The sequence below is a fragment of the Carlito syrichta genome, unplaced genomic scaffold (assembly GCF_000164805.1).
Source record: "Carlito syrichta isolate Samal-C Ts95f unplaced genomic scaffold, Tarsius_syrichta-2.0.1 Scaffold303139, whole genome shotgun sequence".
Taxonomy (NCBI): domain Eukaryota; kingdom Metazoa; phylum Chordata; class Mammalia; order Primates; family Tarsiidae; genus Carlito; species Carlito syrichta.
Genome location: NW_007247235.1, coordinates 410,403 through 428,988, shown reverse-complemented (window position 1 = coordinate 428,988; position 18,586 = coordinate 410,403). Strand labels below are relative to the sequence as shown.

Sequence of the window (18,586 nt, the reverse complement as noted above, 5' to 3'; positions counted from 1 at the left end):
TTTTTGATTTATTGTAGAGATGAGGTCTCACCAAGTTGCCCAGGTGGGTCTCAAACCCGGGGGCTCAGGCAATCCACTCACCTCAGCCTCCCAAGGCGCAGGATTACAGGCTTAGCCACCGAGCCCAGCCAGATATTTTTTAAATTACGTTTTACTGCATGCCAAGCTGACAGCCTGCACTACCCCCTAGGCAAATCAAAAGAAAACCCCATCAGATATAAGAACAGGACAGCCCAAGCTTCCAATTCATGGTTTAGTAAAATAATCACTAAAAATCTTTCAGGCTGTCTGTGAAGGTGGAAGGCCCAATACCACTCCTTAACTAACCAAAGCCATAGAGATGATAATAAAACCACACCTTTTAACTCATAAACTGGAAATGTCAGGCAGGTCTCCTGCAAAAATGTGGTCAGGAAAGGATCACCCCTCCTTCCACTCCTCCCATCAGAAGCTGAGAGATGTCAATCTCCAGAGTGGCAGTTACTTGAGTTCCACCCCTTTTAGCATACCAATCATTGTGAAGGTACATCAGGCCTATCATTAAAAGCAAAAGGGGAGGCTCTCGCCCGTGCCAGCTCTTACATGTGTCTCTGCTTTTTCCTCCTTCTTTCTCTAATAAACTTTGTTTTAAAACTTTACACCACTCTAAAATTCATGTTAGGGTTGAGTCAAAGAATCCACAGTTCTGTGCAGTACTCCACAGTTGTTGCATCAGGTGTTCTAAAGTTTGAGACCAACCATGTCACTACCTGGCTTCAAGTCCTCTAATGACTAGGATAAACTCCAAACTCCTTAGCACATCACCTGACCTCTAGTTTGTCTCCAGTCTCATTTCTTATTACTGCCCTCCTCCTGTCACTCTTAAACCCTAGGCTCTTCAGCTATCTAGAACTACAAGATGTAAAGCATTTCACCAGAATATCTGGGACATGAGTAGTGGCAAATTAATGATGTTTCTTTAGTTTTAATATCTTAAGTCTAAAAGAGCACAAAGAGTGAAAAAAATCTTGATCTCACCTCATTATCTTCTGGTCGTCTTTTATCTAACTCTAGGTTATGGCCCCTTAGTGGGAATGCACAATCAATTTTAGTGAGTAGTGACCACGTTCCCAAACATCCCAAACATCCCAAGTGAGAGTTGAATAGATAACAGAGGGGACTGAGAACTGAACTGTTCTGAGGGGCAGTAAGTGGGTGATTAGGGAGACAGGGTGAATAGGAAGCTGGTTCAGGTTAGAAGAATGGGTACAAGTGAGGGGCATCTGAAGAACGCCAGTTTAGGGAAGGGAGACTGGCTGAGCCTGTGGGCACAAGCATATGTATAATAACATGGAGGTATCATGCTCCACACCAGGTGCTGACCTACATCAGTGGGGTCACGTCAAGCAAATTCAAGGATCCCTGGTCTACTCCAAGCCCTCCTGGAATGTGCCCCTGAGGCTGCAGGGACTGCAGGAGAAAGACTCTGCCTCCTGTATCTGTTCTGTGAATGTTCAAGACAGCCAAGGCATAAATAGGGGATAAAGCAGCAAAACTTTAGAACTCAAGTGTGCTAGGTGAGCGAGAAGCACTCTCTTCCGGATCCCTCTCCACTCCACCAGGAGGTCTTGCAGGTTTCTCTCCCAAAAGGCTGAATGCAAGGGTGGGAGGAGGGCAAATGAAGTGACAGAAGGGTATGGGGGTGGGGAGAGAATCTGTGGGTTCCTATGTATGGGTTTTAATCTGTCTCGCCTTACCCAGTTCCTCCAGCTCCTCTATCCTGCCTCTTCTGGACACGGGGACCAATGTGACCCTGAGCTGCCAGTGCCAGAGGAGTAAGCCCACTGCCCCTATTCTTTGAGGTTTTCTTTCCACCAGTTTTAGGTGAGGGAACTTCTGGAAACAACTGAGGCTGTGGCCAGGGAAGGGGAAAGCTGAGAGATAACACAGAAACTGGGGTGAAAAGGGGAGGAGAAAGACAGCCTACTAGGAGGCCAGCATGGTGTTAGGTATGCTCATGTGTGTATACTATATCATGTGTGTATTCTTTGACTAAAGAGGCACTGGAGCTAGAGTGTGCGCATTCAAATAGAACATACCAGCACATACTGCATGTTTAATACAGTAGATTAAATCATGTAGATTAAATAAATTAATATTTATAAAGCACTTAGGGCTGGGCTCGGTGGCTCAGCCTGTAATCCCAGCACTTTGGAAGGCCAAGGTGAGTGGTCTGTCTGAGCCTGCGGGTTCGAGACCCGCCTGGGCAACTTGGTGAGACCTCATCTCTACAATAAAACAAAAAAAATTAGCTGGGCGTGGTAGCGTGTGTCTGTAGTTCCAGCTACTTGGAAGGCTGAGCGGAAGGATCGCCGGAGCCCAGCAGGTCGAAGCTGCGGTGGCCAGGAGCGGCCACTGCACTCCAGTCTGAGTGACAGAGTGAGACTCTAACTCAAAATAAATAAATAAATAAAGCACTTAGAACATAGCAACTGCTATGTAAGTGTTGCCTATAATTATTATCTTGTGAAATTTGTTTCAGTTATACATATTTGTTATATTATGTGAGTACTAGGCCCTAGGGCAAAATATAGTTCTTCTTCTTGTGGGTTGTGGTCAAAAAAAGATGTACTTCTTAGGTTTTTCTTTCTAGTATATAAATTAAGGAATGGGATAAATAATGGATATTTACACAACTGCAATTCAATGTTATAAAAATGTTGTTACTCATTAAAACATATAAATTACCTAGAATTGATATGTCCACCGTAATTGTCACCCAAAACTATCATGAGCTCCACCCTTTTACATGGTTCTTTGAAACCACCAGCTCATCATTCATAGCTCTTAAATCACAACTTCACCACATGTCATACACTATGGCAAATTGTTCTTCAATGTAAAGATAAGACTTTTTATTTATCTATTTATTTATTTGAGTTGGAGTCTCACTCTGTCACCCAGACTGGAGTGCAGTGGCTGCTCCCAGCCACCGCAGCCTCGACCAGCTGGGCTCCGGAGATCCTTCTGCCTCAGCCTTCCAAGTAGCCGGAATTACAGGCATGCGCTACCACATCCAGCTAATTTTTTTTAAATTTATTGTAGGGATGAGGTCTCGCTGCCCAGGCGGGTCTCGAACCCACGGGCTCAGGCAATCCACTCACCTCAGCCTCCCAAAAGCGCGGGATTACAGGCTGAGCCACCGAGCCTGGCTAAGATAAGACTTTTTAAACAGCTGATCACTTAAAGATTTTTGGAACAATTTCATTATTTGGATGCTTCCAGTTTTAGATTCTTGGACAAATATATCTTACCATATTTGCAGTTTGTGCTATTCTAGGTTACGTTGCCTCTGAGCTTTTACACCAACTTGTCTATCTCTACTCCCTTCTGCCCAAGTAAGTCCAACTTTACCTTCAGCATCAGCCTCCTGAAAGCCTAGGATGACATGTGCTCCTGGAGTACCACGAGCTTAACATTAACATGACACAAAAGACCTTGTTCACAATATTGTGCTTGGTTCTTCAGTAATCGAACTCCTTCATTGGAAGGTGAACATCTTGAAGGTAAATGGTACACTGCTGTATTTCTAGGGCCTACCATAGTAGGCACTCAAGTATCTGTTAGAGAGTAATGGAAAAATAAAGTCCTTATTTCAGACCTTAGTATTTAAGGAAACTCTGTGCTAAATCTGGCGGTTGAGTGGGAAAGGGAATGCACAAAGTACCCAAATCCTCCCCACTTCCCCACCAGATGACCAAACTTTAGCCAAGAGTTAAGCTCTACACCTTTCCCCTGTAACCCTCCCATTTCCCTCTGGCTTTCTAAGGGCAGTGGAATTCAAAGGCCTAGTCCCACTACATCAGTCAAAAAAGATATTAAAAAGATGCCACCAAAGAGGTAGCTGTCATTCATTGCAGTGGACACCAAAAATAAAAATAAAAAAAGATGCTCAGAATTCTAAAGCAGCAGACTTTAACTGTAGATGCCTCCTTTAATGATTCATCTAGGTACCTTAAGACCTTAAGGATTCCTGTCATTCCTCCTCCTTATGTATATATTCTTTTAGGTATGAAGAAGCTTGGTCCCTGAATTTAGAATGACCAAAGCAATACAGGTTAGTGACATTATTTCTTTTAAATGTAACTGGAATATTCCCTAATCACCAGCTTTTTTTTCTTTTTTTTTTTTTTGAGTTGGAGTCTCACTCGTTACCCAGGCTGGGGTGCTCTGGCACACTCAAGGCCACCCCAGCATCGACCTGCTGGGCTCCGGGGATCCTTCCGCCTCAGCCTTCCAAGTATCCGGAACTACAGGCACGCGCTGCCACGTCTGGCTTTTTTTTGTTGTTTTTTTTAATTGTAGAGACGAAGTCTCCCCAAGTTGCCCAGGCTGATCACCAACATTTTCAAGAAACATTTGTTAAAACTCACAGATAAAGATTTTATATGGATTTTTTAGATTCCTGAGTACATTATTCAATATTTTATAGCCAATTCTGAAAGTATTCATCTCATACTAGATTTAATATTTTCTATATCCTGCTAATTTCCTATAAACTTTTTTTTTTTTTTTAGTTGGAATCTCACTCTTGTTGCCCAGGTTGTAGCACACTCATGGCCACCCTGCAGCCTCGACCTGCTGGGCTCAGGCAATCCTTCCACCTCAGCCTTCCGAGTAGCTGGAACTACAGACCCACACCACCATGCCCAGCTAGTTTTTCTGATTTATTGTAGAGACGAGGTCTCACCAAGTTGCCCAGGCTGGTCTCGAACTCCCTCAATCCTCTCACCTCGGCCTCCCAAATTGCTGGGATTACATGTAACTGGATTACATGTATCTGAGCCACCGAGCCCGGCCTCCTAAAAACTTTCAAACACATGATGAGCAATTTTAATGTCAGTCTAAAAATGTTCAACAGGATACATAGATTTCAAAACTCTTTTGGGAGTGCATAAGCAAGAAGTTTGAACACGCTTCACCCCAAAGTTGTTCCAACAAAATAGCCACTAGCCATAAGTACCTATTTAAATTTAATCTTTTTTGTAATTTAAAATTCAGTTCTAGTCATTCTAGCACATTTAAAGTCCCTAATAGCCACCTGTGTCTAGAGGCTGCCATATAGGACAGTACAGATAAAGAACACTTACATTATCACAGAAAATTCTATTGGACAGTGCTGTCCTAGTGAACCAAGAATACCACTGTGACAGTTAATATTAGGTGTCAACTTGCAGAATTGAGAGATGCCTAGATGGTTGGTAAAGCACTGTTTATGGGTGCATCTGCGAGGGTGTTTCCAGAGATTAACTGTCAATCAGTAGACTACGAGAGGAAGTTCTACCATCAACATGGGCAAGCACCATTCAATCAGCTGCCAGTGCGGCTGGAACAAAGTAGATGGAAGGATAAGCAGCTTGCTGGGTTTTGTTTTGTTTTCCTCTCTCTCTTCCTTCTCTGGTGGGAGACTTTGCCTTCTTCCTCCTCTCCTGACCTGGACATCAGACTCTGTCTTTGAACTCTGGGTTTTGCACAAGCGGTCCTGTGTGAGTAGTTGGGCCTTCTGCCTCAGAATGAAGGCTGCATTGTCAACTCCCCTGGTTTTGAGGCTTTTGGATTTGCACTGAACCACACTGTGGGCTTTTCTCATTGCCCAGCTTGCAGATAGCCTATCATGGGACTTTCACCTTATAACTGTGTGAGCCAATTTTCCCTGAAAAGCCCCCTTTTGTATATACATATATCCTAGTGGTTCTCTGTTCCTCTGAAGAACCCTAACACAAATCTTGGTACCAAATCACTGTCCCCCAAGAGAAGTACAGTAGCACCATCATGGCTCACCGCAGCCTTGACCTCCTGGGCTCAAGCGATCCCTCCGCCGCAGCCTCCTGAGTAGCTGGGACTATAGGTATGTGTCATCACACCCAGCTAATTTTTTTGTTTTTTTGTAGAAACAAAATTTCACTACATTGCCTAGGCTGGTCTTGAACTCCTAGGTTGAAACAATCCTCTCACCTCAGCCTCCCAAAGTGCTGGGATCACAGGTATGAGCCACTATGCCCAGCCAGAGGAACAGAATTTTAAGGATAAATTTCCTCAATTGGTTTTGGGGTTTCTGGAATTGCTATCTAATCTGATTAGACCTAAAAATACTAAGTTTGGAGAGCACCTATAGTCCTTAGCATAAGCTTTTTATAGAGTTACACAAAATAAATGCACTTGATATTCTTGATTCAGTGCTAAGAAGCAAGGAGTTTAGTGACTCTGTACATATTTTTGAAAAATTGTGGAAAATCAAGGAATATAATGAAGGTGGTTGGTTGCTCCTAACTTTGCTGGACAAACTGATGAAAGAAAAGGATATGCCTAGGGATCCTAACTCCTGGCTCCACAAGCACATAAACAGTCAAAAAGTTTCTGAGTGTGCTCTGGATCAGAATCTTCTCTCCTGTAGCCAAAAGTAAACACAAGCTCTTATCATGCAGGTGGCTGACCTACAACAAAAGGCGAACTCTCAGCCTGGCCAGGTGTCTACTATTAAGGTAAGGACACTGATTGGGGAAAAGAAATGGGATCCTGTAAGTTGGGATGAGGACATAAGAGGACCCTGATGAAGCTGGGGACACTTGAGTTCCTAAATTCAGAGGTTTTTTTAGCCAGAGGAAGTGGCAGCATTCCTAGCAACACCCACAGCAGTTCTGGCCTTTCTACCTCTGTGTGAGGGGGTTAGCCTCCCATTGCTTGAGGAAATGGTAATGGCTTCCAGAGGCAGTTGCCAAGCAAGAATGCTGATTCTCCTCAGGACCTACCCCAACCACCTTTTTGCTTCTAGACCTATCACTAGATTCTAGTCCCAGCAGGCCCCTAAAAGTGAAGTACAAATTGTGACTCACGAGGAAGTACGCTACACTCCCAAAGAACGACTTGAGGTTTCTACTTCTACAAGCAGAGGCCAGGTGTGGTGGCTCAAGCCTGTGATCCCAGCACTTTGGGAGGCTGAGGCGAGAATACTGCCTGAGCCCAGGAGTTCCAGGGTAGCCTAGACAACATGGTGACATCACATCTCTACAAAAAAAAGGGGAGTGGGGGAAGAGCCAGGCATCCCAGCTATTTGGAAGGTTGAGGCAGAAGGATTACCTGAGCCCAGGAGGCCAAAGCTGCAGTATCTGTGATGGTGCCACTGTACTCCAGCCCAGACAACACAGTGAGACTTCAGCTATGGCTCTAAATAAATAAAATAGTATACAGGCAGAAGTCTGGGGAACAGGTATGGAAAAGGATATTAAAAGTGTGGAATAAGCCAGGCTCAGTGGCTCACCCTGTAATCCCGTGCTTTGGGAGGCTGAGGTGAGTGGATTGCCTGAGCCCACGAGTTCGAGACCTGCCTGGGCAACTTGGCGAGACCTCATCTCTACAATAAATAAAAAATTAGCCGGGTGTGGTAGCACGCGCCTGTAGTTCCAGCTACTTGGAAGGCTGAGGCAGAAGGATTGCTGGACCCCAGCAGGTCGAGGCTGTGGTGGCTGGGAGTGGCCACTGCACTCCAGTCTGGGTGACAGAGTGACTCTAACTCATAAAAAAAAAAAAAAAAAAAGAGTGTGGAATCATGATGGAGAGAACGTAATATTGGATCAGGCTGAGTTTATTGACATGAGTCCACTAAGCAGAGATTCTACATTTAATGTTGCAGCTTGGAGAGTTAAAAAGAGGCGCCAATAGTTTATTTGCTTAGTTAGTTGAAATATGGATTAAAAGATAGTTCACTGTGAACAAGCTGGAGATGACTGATATCTCTTGGTTTGATATTAAGGAAGAGATTTCAAAATCTTAGGAAAATTGGAATGCTGAAGTGGATTTGTCACTTAGGACCTACTTTCCCCAACTGGAAGGGTACAGAAGACATATGTTTTGCCAATACCTGCCAAAATAGATCTGTGAGGGGAGCATCAGCATCCTTGAAGAGCTCTGTGATCACTCTTCTCTGCATGTTAGATCTTACAGTAGGAACAACAGTGATTCTGTTGGAAAACTTAAATGCAATGGGAGTGATGGGATCCCATGGTGGCAGGGGCCAAATGGCGGTGCTCAACTATCAAAACCAAGGTGGACGTAGTTGTCGTAATGCAGGGGTCCCCAAACCCCAGGCCACAGACCGGTATCAGTCCTGGCCAGTTAGGAACAAGGGCTGCACAGGAGGTGAGTGGTGGGCGGGTTAGTGGTGCTCTGCCTTCTGTCAGATCAGTGGCAGCATTCGGTTCTCATAGGAGCTCGAATCCTATTGTGAACTGCACATGCGAGGGATCTCAGTTGTGTACTCCTTATGAGAGTCTAATGCCTGATGATCTGGCCCACCCACCATAAAAAAATTGTCTTCCATGAAACCTGTCCCTGATGCCAAAAAGGTTAGGGACCACTACTGTAATGGATAGTAGAGGCAAAGCAACAATCAGAATAGTATGACTTGTATAGACCTCTGGCATTAGCTAATTCATTATGAGGAAGACTACTACATTCTTATTTAATCTGTATAAGCAGAAAAGCTCCAGGTTAACAACTCATGATAAAAACAGAGAATCATGGCCCTCCAATCAATTTCCAGACTTGAACCAGTTTACAGACCCAGGCCCCTTGAATGAAGGAGAGGTCAGGTCTCCTTGAGGAAGGATGTTGCTACACTACCAAAAATGTATACTGGTTCTCTTTCTCTATCCTTCCCCAAGGGGACCTCCAGCCTTTTACCAGAGTAACTGCATTGGGAAAAAGGAAATAATCAGAACTTTCAGGAACTACTAGACACTGGCTCTGAGCAGACAATGATTCCTGGAGATCCAAGACATCATTATGGCCCTCTAGTTAGAGTAGGGACTTATGGGGGTCAGGTAAGTAATGGAATTTTAGCTCAAGTATGACTTACAGTGAGTCTAGTGGGTCCTGCACCCACCATGTGGTTATTTCCCCAGTTCCAGAATGTAGGCATACTTAGTAGCTGGCAGAATCTCCACCTTGGTCCCTTAACCTGTGGGGTGAGGGCTATTATGGTGAGAAAGGCCAAACTGAAGCTGTTAGAACTACCTCTACCTAGAAAAATAGTAAAATCAAAAACAATATAGCATCCTTAGAAGGAATGCAGAGATTAGTGCCACAATCAAGGACTTAAAAGATGGGGGGATGGTGATTTCTACCACATCCCATTCAACTGTCCTAGTTGGCCTGTACAGTAGATAGATGGATCTTGGAGAATGACAGTGGATTATTGTAAGCTTAACCAAGTAGTGACTCCAACTGCAGCTGCTGTACCATAAGTGGTTTCATTCCTTGAGCAAATTGACACATCTCCTGGTGCCTGGTATGTAAGTGTTGACCTGGCAAATGCCTTTTTCTCCACCTCTGTCCATAAGGTCCACCATAAGTAATCTGCACTCAGCTGGCAAGGTCAGCAATATACCTTCACTGTCCCACTTGAAGAGTATATCAACTCTCCAGCTCTATGTCATAACTTAGTTCACAGAGATCACTTTTCCCTCCCACTGGTCATCTATGACATTATGCTGATTTAACCAAGTGAGTTAGAAGTAGCAACCATTCTGGATGTATTGGTAAGACATCTGCATGTCAACTAAAATCCAGGGGCCTTCTACCTCAGAAAAATTTCTGGGGGCCCAATGGTGTAGGGCCCACAGGGATATTCCTTCTAAGGTGAAGGATAAGTTGATGCATCTGGCCCCTCCTACAAACAAGAAAGAGGCACAATGCCTATGGGTCTATTTGGATTTTGGAGGCAACACATTCCTCATGTGGGTGTGCTTTCCTCATATATGCCTTCCAACATATTCCTCATGTGGGTCCATTTGAGTGACCCCAAAAGCTGCTAGTTTTGAGTGGGGCCCAGACAGGAGAAGGTACTGCAACAGGTCCAGGCTGCTATGCAAGCTACTCGCCACTTCAGCCCTATGATCCAGCAGACCCAATGGCGCTTGAGGTGTCAGTGGCAGATAGTGATGCTGTCTGGAGTCTTTAGCCGGCCCCTATAGGTGAATCTCAATGGAGGCCTTTAGGATTTTGGAGCAAGGTTCTACCATTATCTGCAGGTAACTACTCTCCTCTTGAGAGGAAGCTCTTGGCCTGCTACTGGGCCTTAGTAGAAACTGAACACTTAACCATAGGCCACCAAGTTACCATGCAATCTGAACTGCCCATTATGAACTGATTCACCTAGACATAAAGCTGGGTATACACAGCAGCATCCCATCAAATGAAAGTGGTATATATATTATTGGGCTCAAGCAGGTCCTGAAAGCATAAATAAGTTACATGAGGAAGTGGCCCAAATGCTTATGGTCCCCACTCCTGCTGGACTACCTTCTCTCCCAGCCTGTACCTTTGGTCTCATGGGGAGTATCCTATGATCAGTTGACAGAGGAAAAGACTAGGGTCTGGTTTACAAATGGTTCTGTACCACACGTAGACACCACCTGAAAATGGACGGCTGCAGCACTACAGACCCTCTCTCATCACTGAAGGACAATGGTGAAGGAAAAACCTTCCCAGTAAGCAGACTATTTGGCAGTGCACCTGGATATGAACTTTGCTTGAAAGGAGAACTGGCCAGATATACAATTATATACTGATTCATGGGCTGTAGCCAATGGTTTGGCTGGATGGTCAGGGACTTGGAAGGAACATGATTGGAAAATTGGTAATGAAGTTTGGAGAAGAGGTATATGGATGACCTCAGCAGAGGATCTTAATAATCAAGTGGATAGGATGACCTCTTTGTGGGCATCATTCAGCCTTCTTTCCCAGCCATCCTTGTCATTCCCCAAAGGGTTCATGAACAAAGTGGCCATGATGACAGAGACAGACATTATGCATGGGCTCTACAACTTGAACTTCCACTCACCAAGGCTGACTTGGATACAGCCACTGCTAAAAGTCAATTGGCCAGCAAGAGAGATCAACAATGAGCCCTCAATATGGCACCACTTTCCAGGGTAATCAACCAGCTACCTAGTGGCAGGTTAATTTCATTGGACTGCCTCCATAATGGGAAGGACAGCAGCTTGTCCTTATTGGAATAGATATTTACCCTGGATATGGATTTGCCTTCCTTTCAACACAATGTTTCTGTCAAGACTTCCATTCATGAATTTACAGAATGCCTTATCTATTGCCATGGTAGTCCACACAGTATTGCTTCTGACCAAGGTACTCACTTCACAGCCAAACAAGTTGCAGCAATGGGCTTATATGCACTGAATCCACTCATCTTACCATATTTCCCATCATCCGAAGCAGCTGGCTTGATGGAATGATGAAAAGCCCTTTTGAAGTTGTAGTTACAGTGCCAGCTAGATGACAATATTTTGCAGGGCTGGGGCAAAGTTCTCCAAAAGGCTGTATATGCTCTGAATCAGTGTCCAGTATAAGGTACTGTTTCTTTCATAGCCATGATTCACGGATCCAGGAATCAGGGGATAGAAGTGGAAGTGGTACCACTCACCATCACCTCAGTGACCCACTAGCAAAAGTTTTGCTTCCTGTACCCACATTATGTTCTGCTGGCCTAGAGGTCGTAATCCCTGTGGGAGGAATGCTACCACCAAGAGCCACAATAATGATTCCATTGAACAATTAACAGAAGTTAAGACAGTCACTCATGGACTCCTCATGCCTCTGAGTCAACAGGCAAAGAAGGGAGTTACAGTGTTGGCTGGGATGATTGATCTGGACTATCAAGGTGAAATTGGACTACTACTCCACAATGGAGGTAAAGAGAATATGTGGAATACAAGAGATCCCTTAGGGCACCTCTTAGCACAGTAAGTCCCCTACATATGAACAAGTTCCATTCCAAGAGCATGTTCATAACTCCAATTTGTTAGTAAGTCCAACAAAGTTAGCCTAGGTACCCAACTAACATAATCTGTTATACAGTATCATCTACATCACTTACTGCTTTTATGCTTGCTTACGAACATCCTGGGCTTGAAATAAAAATACTGTACAACTGTACTCTACATAGTACTATAAAGTACACAAAGCACAATCACTTGCAGAGGATGTATGCACATGACAATATATGCCAGACACATGAACTAACTTATGTGACTGGACATGCAAATTCAAGTTCACATCTTTGAAAGCTTGCAACTTGAAGGTTCGTATGTAGGGGTCTTACTGTATTGTCTACCCTGTAATTAAGGTCAATGAGAAACTACAACAACCCAATTCAGGCAGACCTATGAATGGCTCAGACCCTTTAGGAATGAAGGTTTGGGTCACTCCACTAGGTGAAAAACCACGACCAGCTGAGGTACTTTCTGAAGACCAAAGGAATACAGAATGGGTAGTAGAAGGTAGTTATCAATACCAGCAATAACTATGTGTCCAGTTACAGAAATGAGACATAATTGTCATTAGTATTTCCTCCTTATTTTGTTAAGAATACTTTTGTGCATATATACACCCATATTAAGAAAATGGTTTAATTCCTCTCTTATTTCTTTATCGTGTAACATAAAATTTATTGATGTCATACCAGTATTTAGGTATTGTTAAATTTATATGACAGTATTTAAGTTGGGAATTGGTGCATTTTTGCTTGTTATGACCTTGCTATTGTCTTTATTAGGAAAACAAGTATGAAATAAGGAGACACATATGGATGCCAGGTTGACAAGGTTGGACCTGTAATGGTTAATATTAGGTGTCAAATTGACTGGACTAAGGGATGTGTGGATGGCTGATGAAGCATTGTTTCGGGGTGCATCTGTGAGGATGTTATCAGAAGAGAAGTCAATCGACTGGGTGAGGAAAACCCACCCCCAGTGTAGGTAGGCACCATTCAATTGACTGCCAGTGAGCAGAACAGAGTGTGTGGAAGACAAATAAGCAGCTTTCTGAGTTTCCTCCCCTACCTTCCCCTTCCCCTTCCCTGGCAGGACATTTGCCTCCTCTCCTCCTACCCTTGGACATCAGACTTCAAATTTTCAGTCTTTGGTCTCTGGAACTTGCATCAGGGGCCTCCTGGGGGCAGTCAGGCCTTACATCTCAGAATGATGGGTTGTGCTGTTGACGTCCCTGGTTTTGAGGCTTTGGGAATTGCACTGAGAGATGCTACTGGCTTTTCTCATTGTCCAGCTTGCAGGTGGCCTATTGTGGGACTTCACCTTGTAACTATGTGAGCCAACTCTCCCTAATAAATTCCCTTTTATATACATATATCCTAGTGGTTCTGTCTCTCTTGAGAACCCTAATACATGTGCTATTTATCCTGGCTATTTGAGGCTATAATACTTTTATTCCTTGCACTAAATTCCACCATTTTTCTTGGCTTTTATCAAGGTTCCTCCCACACAGGGGTAAAGTGACAGGAAGAGTAAGAAGAAGAAACTTTGAGCTCCCACTAGAGGTTGCAGTATGTGGCCAAGAGACTCCTTTTATAAAATAAAGGTTTAATATCATGAATAATAAGTTTGTACCTTACACTGTTCAGTATGGTAGCTGCTAGTCACATGTGGTTATTCATAACTTAAAATTAAATTAAAATGAAATATAACTTAAAAGTTCATTCCTCAGACACTATCAAGGGCCAATAGCCACATGTGAACCAATAGATGCAGAACATTTCCATCACCCCAAAAAGCTGAATATGTAAAAAAGATAGGAAACAAATCTGACTAAATCTTTCTTATGAACTATTTGAGTGGCCTGCCATATTTCTTGGAAATTTTTCAGTGATAATGCAGAAGAAAAATCTTGTCTGCAAACACCAAAGAAATGTCCTCAGAGATGGGAATATTCTATTAAAATGCTTATCCAGGGGCAAAGGTATCTTCTGGCTCCAAGCCACCATTGCTCTATTGGTTCTTACAAAGAATGACAAGGCCTGATAGCTAAAATAAAACATCAAATATGCTATATTGTGATTTGTCTGCTAAAGTACATTTGTTCCAAAGATGAAGACAATTACTGACAAATAAATCTAAGCAATGCTCCTAGAAAATTAATCATTTTGCTTGATGAGCAGAAGACTCTACCATTTTAAGTATGTCTGATGAGCAACCAGCACCAACCTGGCAAAGGCAAGTTTTTTAGGTCACATACAATCACCTTGCATTTCATCTTCAGGCAGAGCTAGAAGTACACATCTGTTTCAAAGACATAAAGCCAACTCTCAAGAGGCAAATTTTTGGAGAACACCCAAAAATATGGGACTTGAGAATGAGTTTTGCAGTGCATCAGATTAACTGACTTAAGTGTGAATGCAGCATCTGGCTCAGAAGTGACTGTTTCCATGAATTCCAAGTCTGAGATAGATCTCTCAACTACTACAGTACGGATGGTGATGAGATCGTTTCTCCTTTGAAGTCATTACACTTATGGTCTGCTTTAGGTATATGACACTTAATCAAGTACCGCCGCCTTGCATACCATCCCTTGTGTTGTCTAGCTTTTTAGCTCGCTGGTGTATGTATATAAGCTTCCACTGGATTGTAAGCTCTTGGACTACAGGAACTATATGTTACAGTTCTTTTTTCCTTTCTTTCATTTTTTCTTTTAAAGCTACAGTTCTTTTATTTGTTCTAACACCTAGTAGATAGCCCTACAATATCAGGCACACAAGTACTTGGTTAATGGAGATATGAAGAAAAGGCCTTATAGAAAAGGAAGAAAATCATGCAATAATCACTAGACAAAGAACCACCTGGATTTGTTTATCTGGAATTAGGCTAGAATTGTTAGCAGACAAATTTTCTTCTGGCAAACAAACAAAAGAGCAACAAAATTTCGGAATAAATAATCTGTATAGCAAGGCAATCTCAAACATATCCATTTTATCCAAATGATAGAATACCAATAACATAACAGACATCAAAATGAAACTCTCTGCAGCAATAAGCAAATGTTTGTATCTAACTTAACTTAAAATCTTGTGTGCTTAGAAATATATTCATTTGCAAAGTATTTTAAAAAGGCTTTAGTCTCAAAATTCGAGAGTTTACAATATTTACGATTTTAACATGTTCACTGTATAGATAAAAGGACTGAAGTACAATCCAGAGAAGGTACATGATGTGCTTTAAGGTTACTCAGGAAGAGGCTGGGACAGGACTCACTTAGCTTTCTAATCCTTTATACAATGAGGTAAAGGCTGCAACATCAACACGTTGAAACTATCTGACTAAAGGGAGGTTTGCAGGAAAAACTGAAGTTACTATATACCTCTTCCTTTTAAAATAGAAGAATTATTGAGTTTTCATAATTGATTTTTTTTGTTGTTGTTTTATTTTTAGAGACAGCCTGTTGCCTAGGCTGGAGTGCAGTGGCTTGATGATAACTCACTGCAGCCTGAAACTTCTGGACTCACACAATCCTTCTGTCTCAGCCTTCCAAGAAGCTGGGACTATAGACTTGCACTACCGCACCTGGCTCATCGAATTTCAAATATATTAGACCAGAAATGTAACTGACTCACATGATGTTACTTCTCCTTGAGTCTGTGACATTGAGTTCACATTTACATTAGTCTGTACAAGAAGTTCTGCATTTTCTACATCTTAGTGAACTACTTTGTTTCTATTCTGCAAAATCTCAAGCAAAAGTATTACTGAATTTCATTTTGCAGTTCTCATTAACATAATAAAGTGAAAGATTTTGGCATTACTGTTTTAAATTGTCATTTCTGAAACTGGGATCTAAGAATTTGTTTTCAGAGCTCTGAGATTCTCTGAGAATTTAAGGTTGTATTTTTATTTTCATAAGCATAATCTGGGTTACTTGGATATCCACCTCATAAGTGCACATGTTTATAATTTCAGTGACCACCTTTGCTTCTGAACTTAAGATTACAAAACACTAAGTCTCTTAAAGGGACAAAACTTAGTTCCTAATGTAGTATTTTTCAAATGGGTTCCAAGTCTATGTTTTTGAGTTAAAGTTTGAATAACACTGCTGCAGATTTTTATACCTTCCAAAATTATTTCTAGACTTTATTTGGTGACTTTAATAAATATGTATTCAGTGCCTACTATATGCTAGTATAGCAGTGAGTAAAAGAGACCAGAATCTGTGCTTAAAGAGCTTATCATACTGGCAAGAAAGATCAACATTATAGATAAAATAGTCTGGGTTCCTTGATTGACATCACACAAAGAATGGAGCACTTTACAAAACAATTATCTGTCCTCCTGCTAACTGCTGTTAGGAAACAGAGAACTCATCATCATCTGCATGTTTTCGAAATAGTCTAAGAGCTTGAGGTCAACTTGTAAACAGTTAAACCTATTCACTTTTTAAAATCCTTCAGAGAAAGTCAATAGCCTTTCCTCCTGTTAGATCATCATTCTTATAACTGAACAATGAAGCAAACCAAGTAGATATTCCCTGGTTGAGAAACGATTTTATAGAGAAATTTATATTCAGTGAGGTTTTAATAACACACTATTTCTGTGTAATTGGGAAATTCCTATGGACAGAAATCATCAAGCTCAAGCAGTTATAAATGTCTAAGGTGCACTTCTAAACTCAAGAAAAGCTTATGGATAGATGCAACCCAGGACAGTACAAAAACCTTACTGACTTTGTGCAGATCAATGAATGAGATTCAGACAACAGTACAGCTTTTTACTATTTGGTAGTACTTTAATGATATCCTTTAAAAAATTTTTTTCTTAAGGAGGGAGTTTAAGAAGCCTCAAAGGTACATGGTATCAAATAAACTAATTTAATTTTGTAACTGAGTAATGGTGTCAAATTCCTGGAACAATAGGTATGAAATATCTTGGTTTCTGGACCAAATTTTCTTTTTTCTTGAGTTGGTGTTTCACTCTGTCACCCAGACTGGAGTGCAGAGGCACTCTCCAGGCCACCGCAGCCTCGACCTGCTAGGCTCCGGCGATCCTTCCACCTCAGCCTTCCAAGTAGCCAGAACTAGGTGCGCGCTACCACGCCTGGTTAATTTTTTATTTATTGTAGAGACGAGGTCTCGCCAAGTTGCCCGGGCGGGTCTCGAACCCGTGGGCGCAGGCAATCCACTCGCCTCGACCACCCAAAGTGCTGGGATTACAGGCTCAGCCACCGAGCCCGGCCTGGACCAAATTTTCTAACCAACAAGGTCCCCAAATAAAACACTATTGGAGAAAAGTTCCCTTAAATTTGGGCGTAATCTCCCTCCTTTAGTATGCTTACTCTTATTTATTATTGTTCCTACCGGGTTTTATGATCATATTTTAGCGTGATTATTCTTACCTATTGTTCTTAGTGGTTTTTACCCTCAAGGAATTCCCAGAAAAAGTGCCAGCCCTACCAGAAAAGCATACAGATGCTGTAACTAAGTAGTAGAAGTAGTAGGGTGAAAACTGGGAGAATCCTACCCGAATCTTTATTAACAGACACTATGATGTGGGAAAGACCTTAACTAAAATACAACTCTAGTTCTGCCAATAGTACACGTGAATGCTTAAGATAAAAGTCAATACAAACATCAAAATAATAATCCTAATCCGGCTGGTGGTAAAATGTCTAGCCCAAAGTAAGCCTCTACATTGAACATGCAGATACACAACGATGGCCAGATGCACACTGAGAGTTCTACTAGTCACCACATCCGGCACAGTAACTAAGGCAGGGAAAAACCTGGCTTTTATGAAGGAGCTTCATCAGAAACAGCAGGGCCTCAAGCCAATCTAACTCTGGAGGCACCGACAATCCAAATTCCAGACCAACTCCTGGCCAGTCTAACTTTTATGGTGCCCACTAACTCCACGATAACAATACACAACCTAGCTACAATCAAGCCTTTCCAATTCTCCAAAGCATCTCAAGTCTTACTCGTCCTTCTTAGCTCAAGTCAGAAGCAAAGCGACTGACACAAAGGACAGTCGTCCCAAATCGCTTTTTGTAAGGCTCCACCACGGCCACTTATTAAAAATTCCTAAACTGGGGGCTCAACGCCCCCACCCCATGCCCTTCCTCAATCCTGCCCCGGCCAGTAAGCCTCTGCCTGGGAGCCACTCCGCCCGGAACAAAGCGAGGGGCCCGGGCAGTGGGGGCGAGACGCGCCAGCGGCACTGGAACTGCCACACGGGCGCACAATGAGAAACTACCAACTTCAGAGCGCAGGAACATCCTCAATTGGCAAGAAAGAGGGGCGGCGGCAGGCACGCCCAACTTCAAACTCAGGAAACCTACGGGCTGGCGGCCATCTGGAAAAAAGCCCCCTTCCCAGGGAGAGAAGAAAAAGGCGGAGGAGATCGAATTGCCCACCGGGCCCCGGAGGGGAGCACTGCGCTCAGACTGGCCCCCGCCCCCGAGGCCCGCTCCCCGCCTTCTCTCTGCCTCTGGTTCGCTGCCCCAAGCAGGGCGGCCGGTTACCTTGATGCGCTCCCGGCACTGGGACGGGGTCCGCTCGTAGCCCAGCTCGGCCAGGGCCCGGGACACGCGCTCGTACATGGCTGGCCCAGGGGCCTTGCTGCCGAACACCGTGCCGGCTCCCTCCAGCTGCTGGTACCGCGCCTCCACCAGCCGCTCGTTGCCCCACACTGCGATGAGCGCGTTCGTCTCGGCTGGCGTCCACGACATGCCCCGGCAGGCGGCGGCGGCGGCT

The 18,586-nt window shown here is 43.3% G+C and overlaps 1 protein-coding gene across 3 annotated transcripts in view; it reads right to left on the bottom strand.

The window, feature by feature from the left end:
* MSANTD2 (Myb/SANT DNA binding domain containing 2) overlaps positions 1 to 18,586 on the bottom strand; it is a 41,851-nt gene extending 23,265 nt beyond the window's left edge. For 2 of the 3 annotated variants that reach the window (XM_008057835.2, XM_021712225.1), the window contains exon 1: positions 18,355 to 18,585. Coding sequence is in view for 1 of the 3 variants with exons in the window: in XM_021712225.1 (XP_021567900.1) it covers positions 18,355 to 18,561 (207 nt within the window). In the remaining 2 variants the exon portion in view is untranslated. Of the gene's footprint in view, positions 1 to 18,354 lie in introns of all 3 variants that reach the window. The other variant, XM_021712226.1, reaches the window with a different exon arrangement.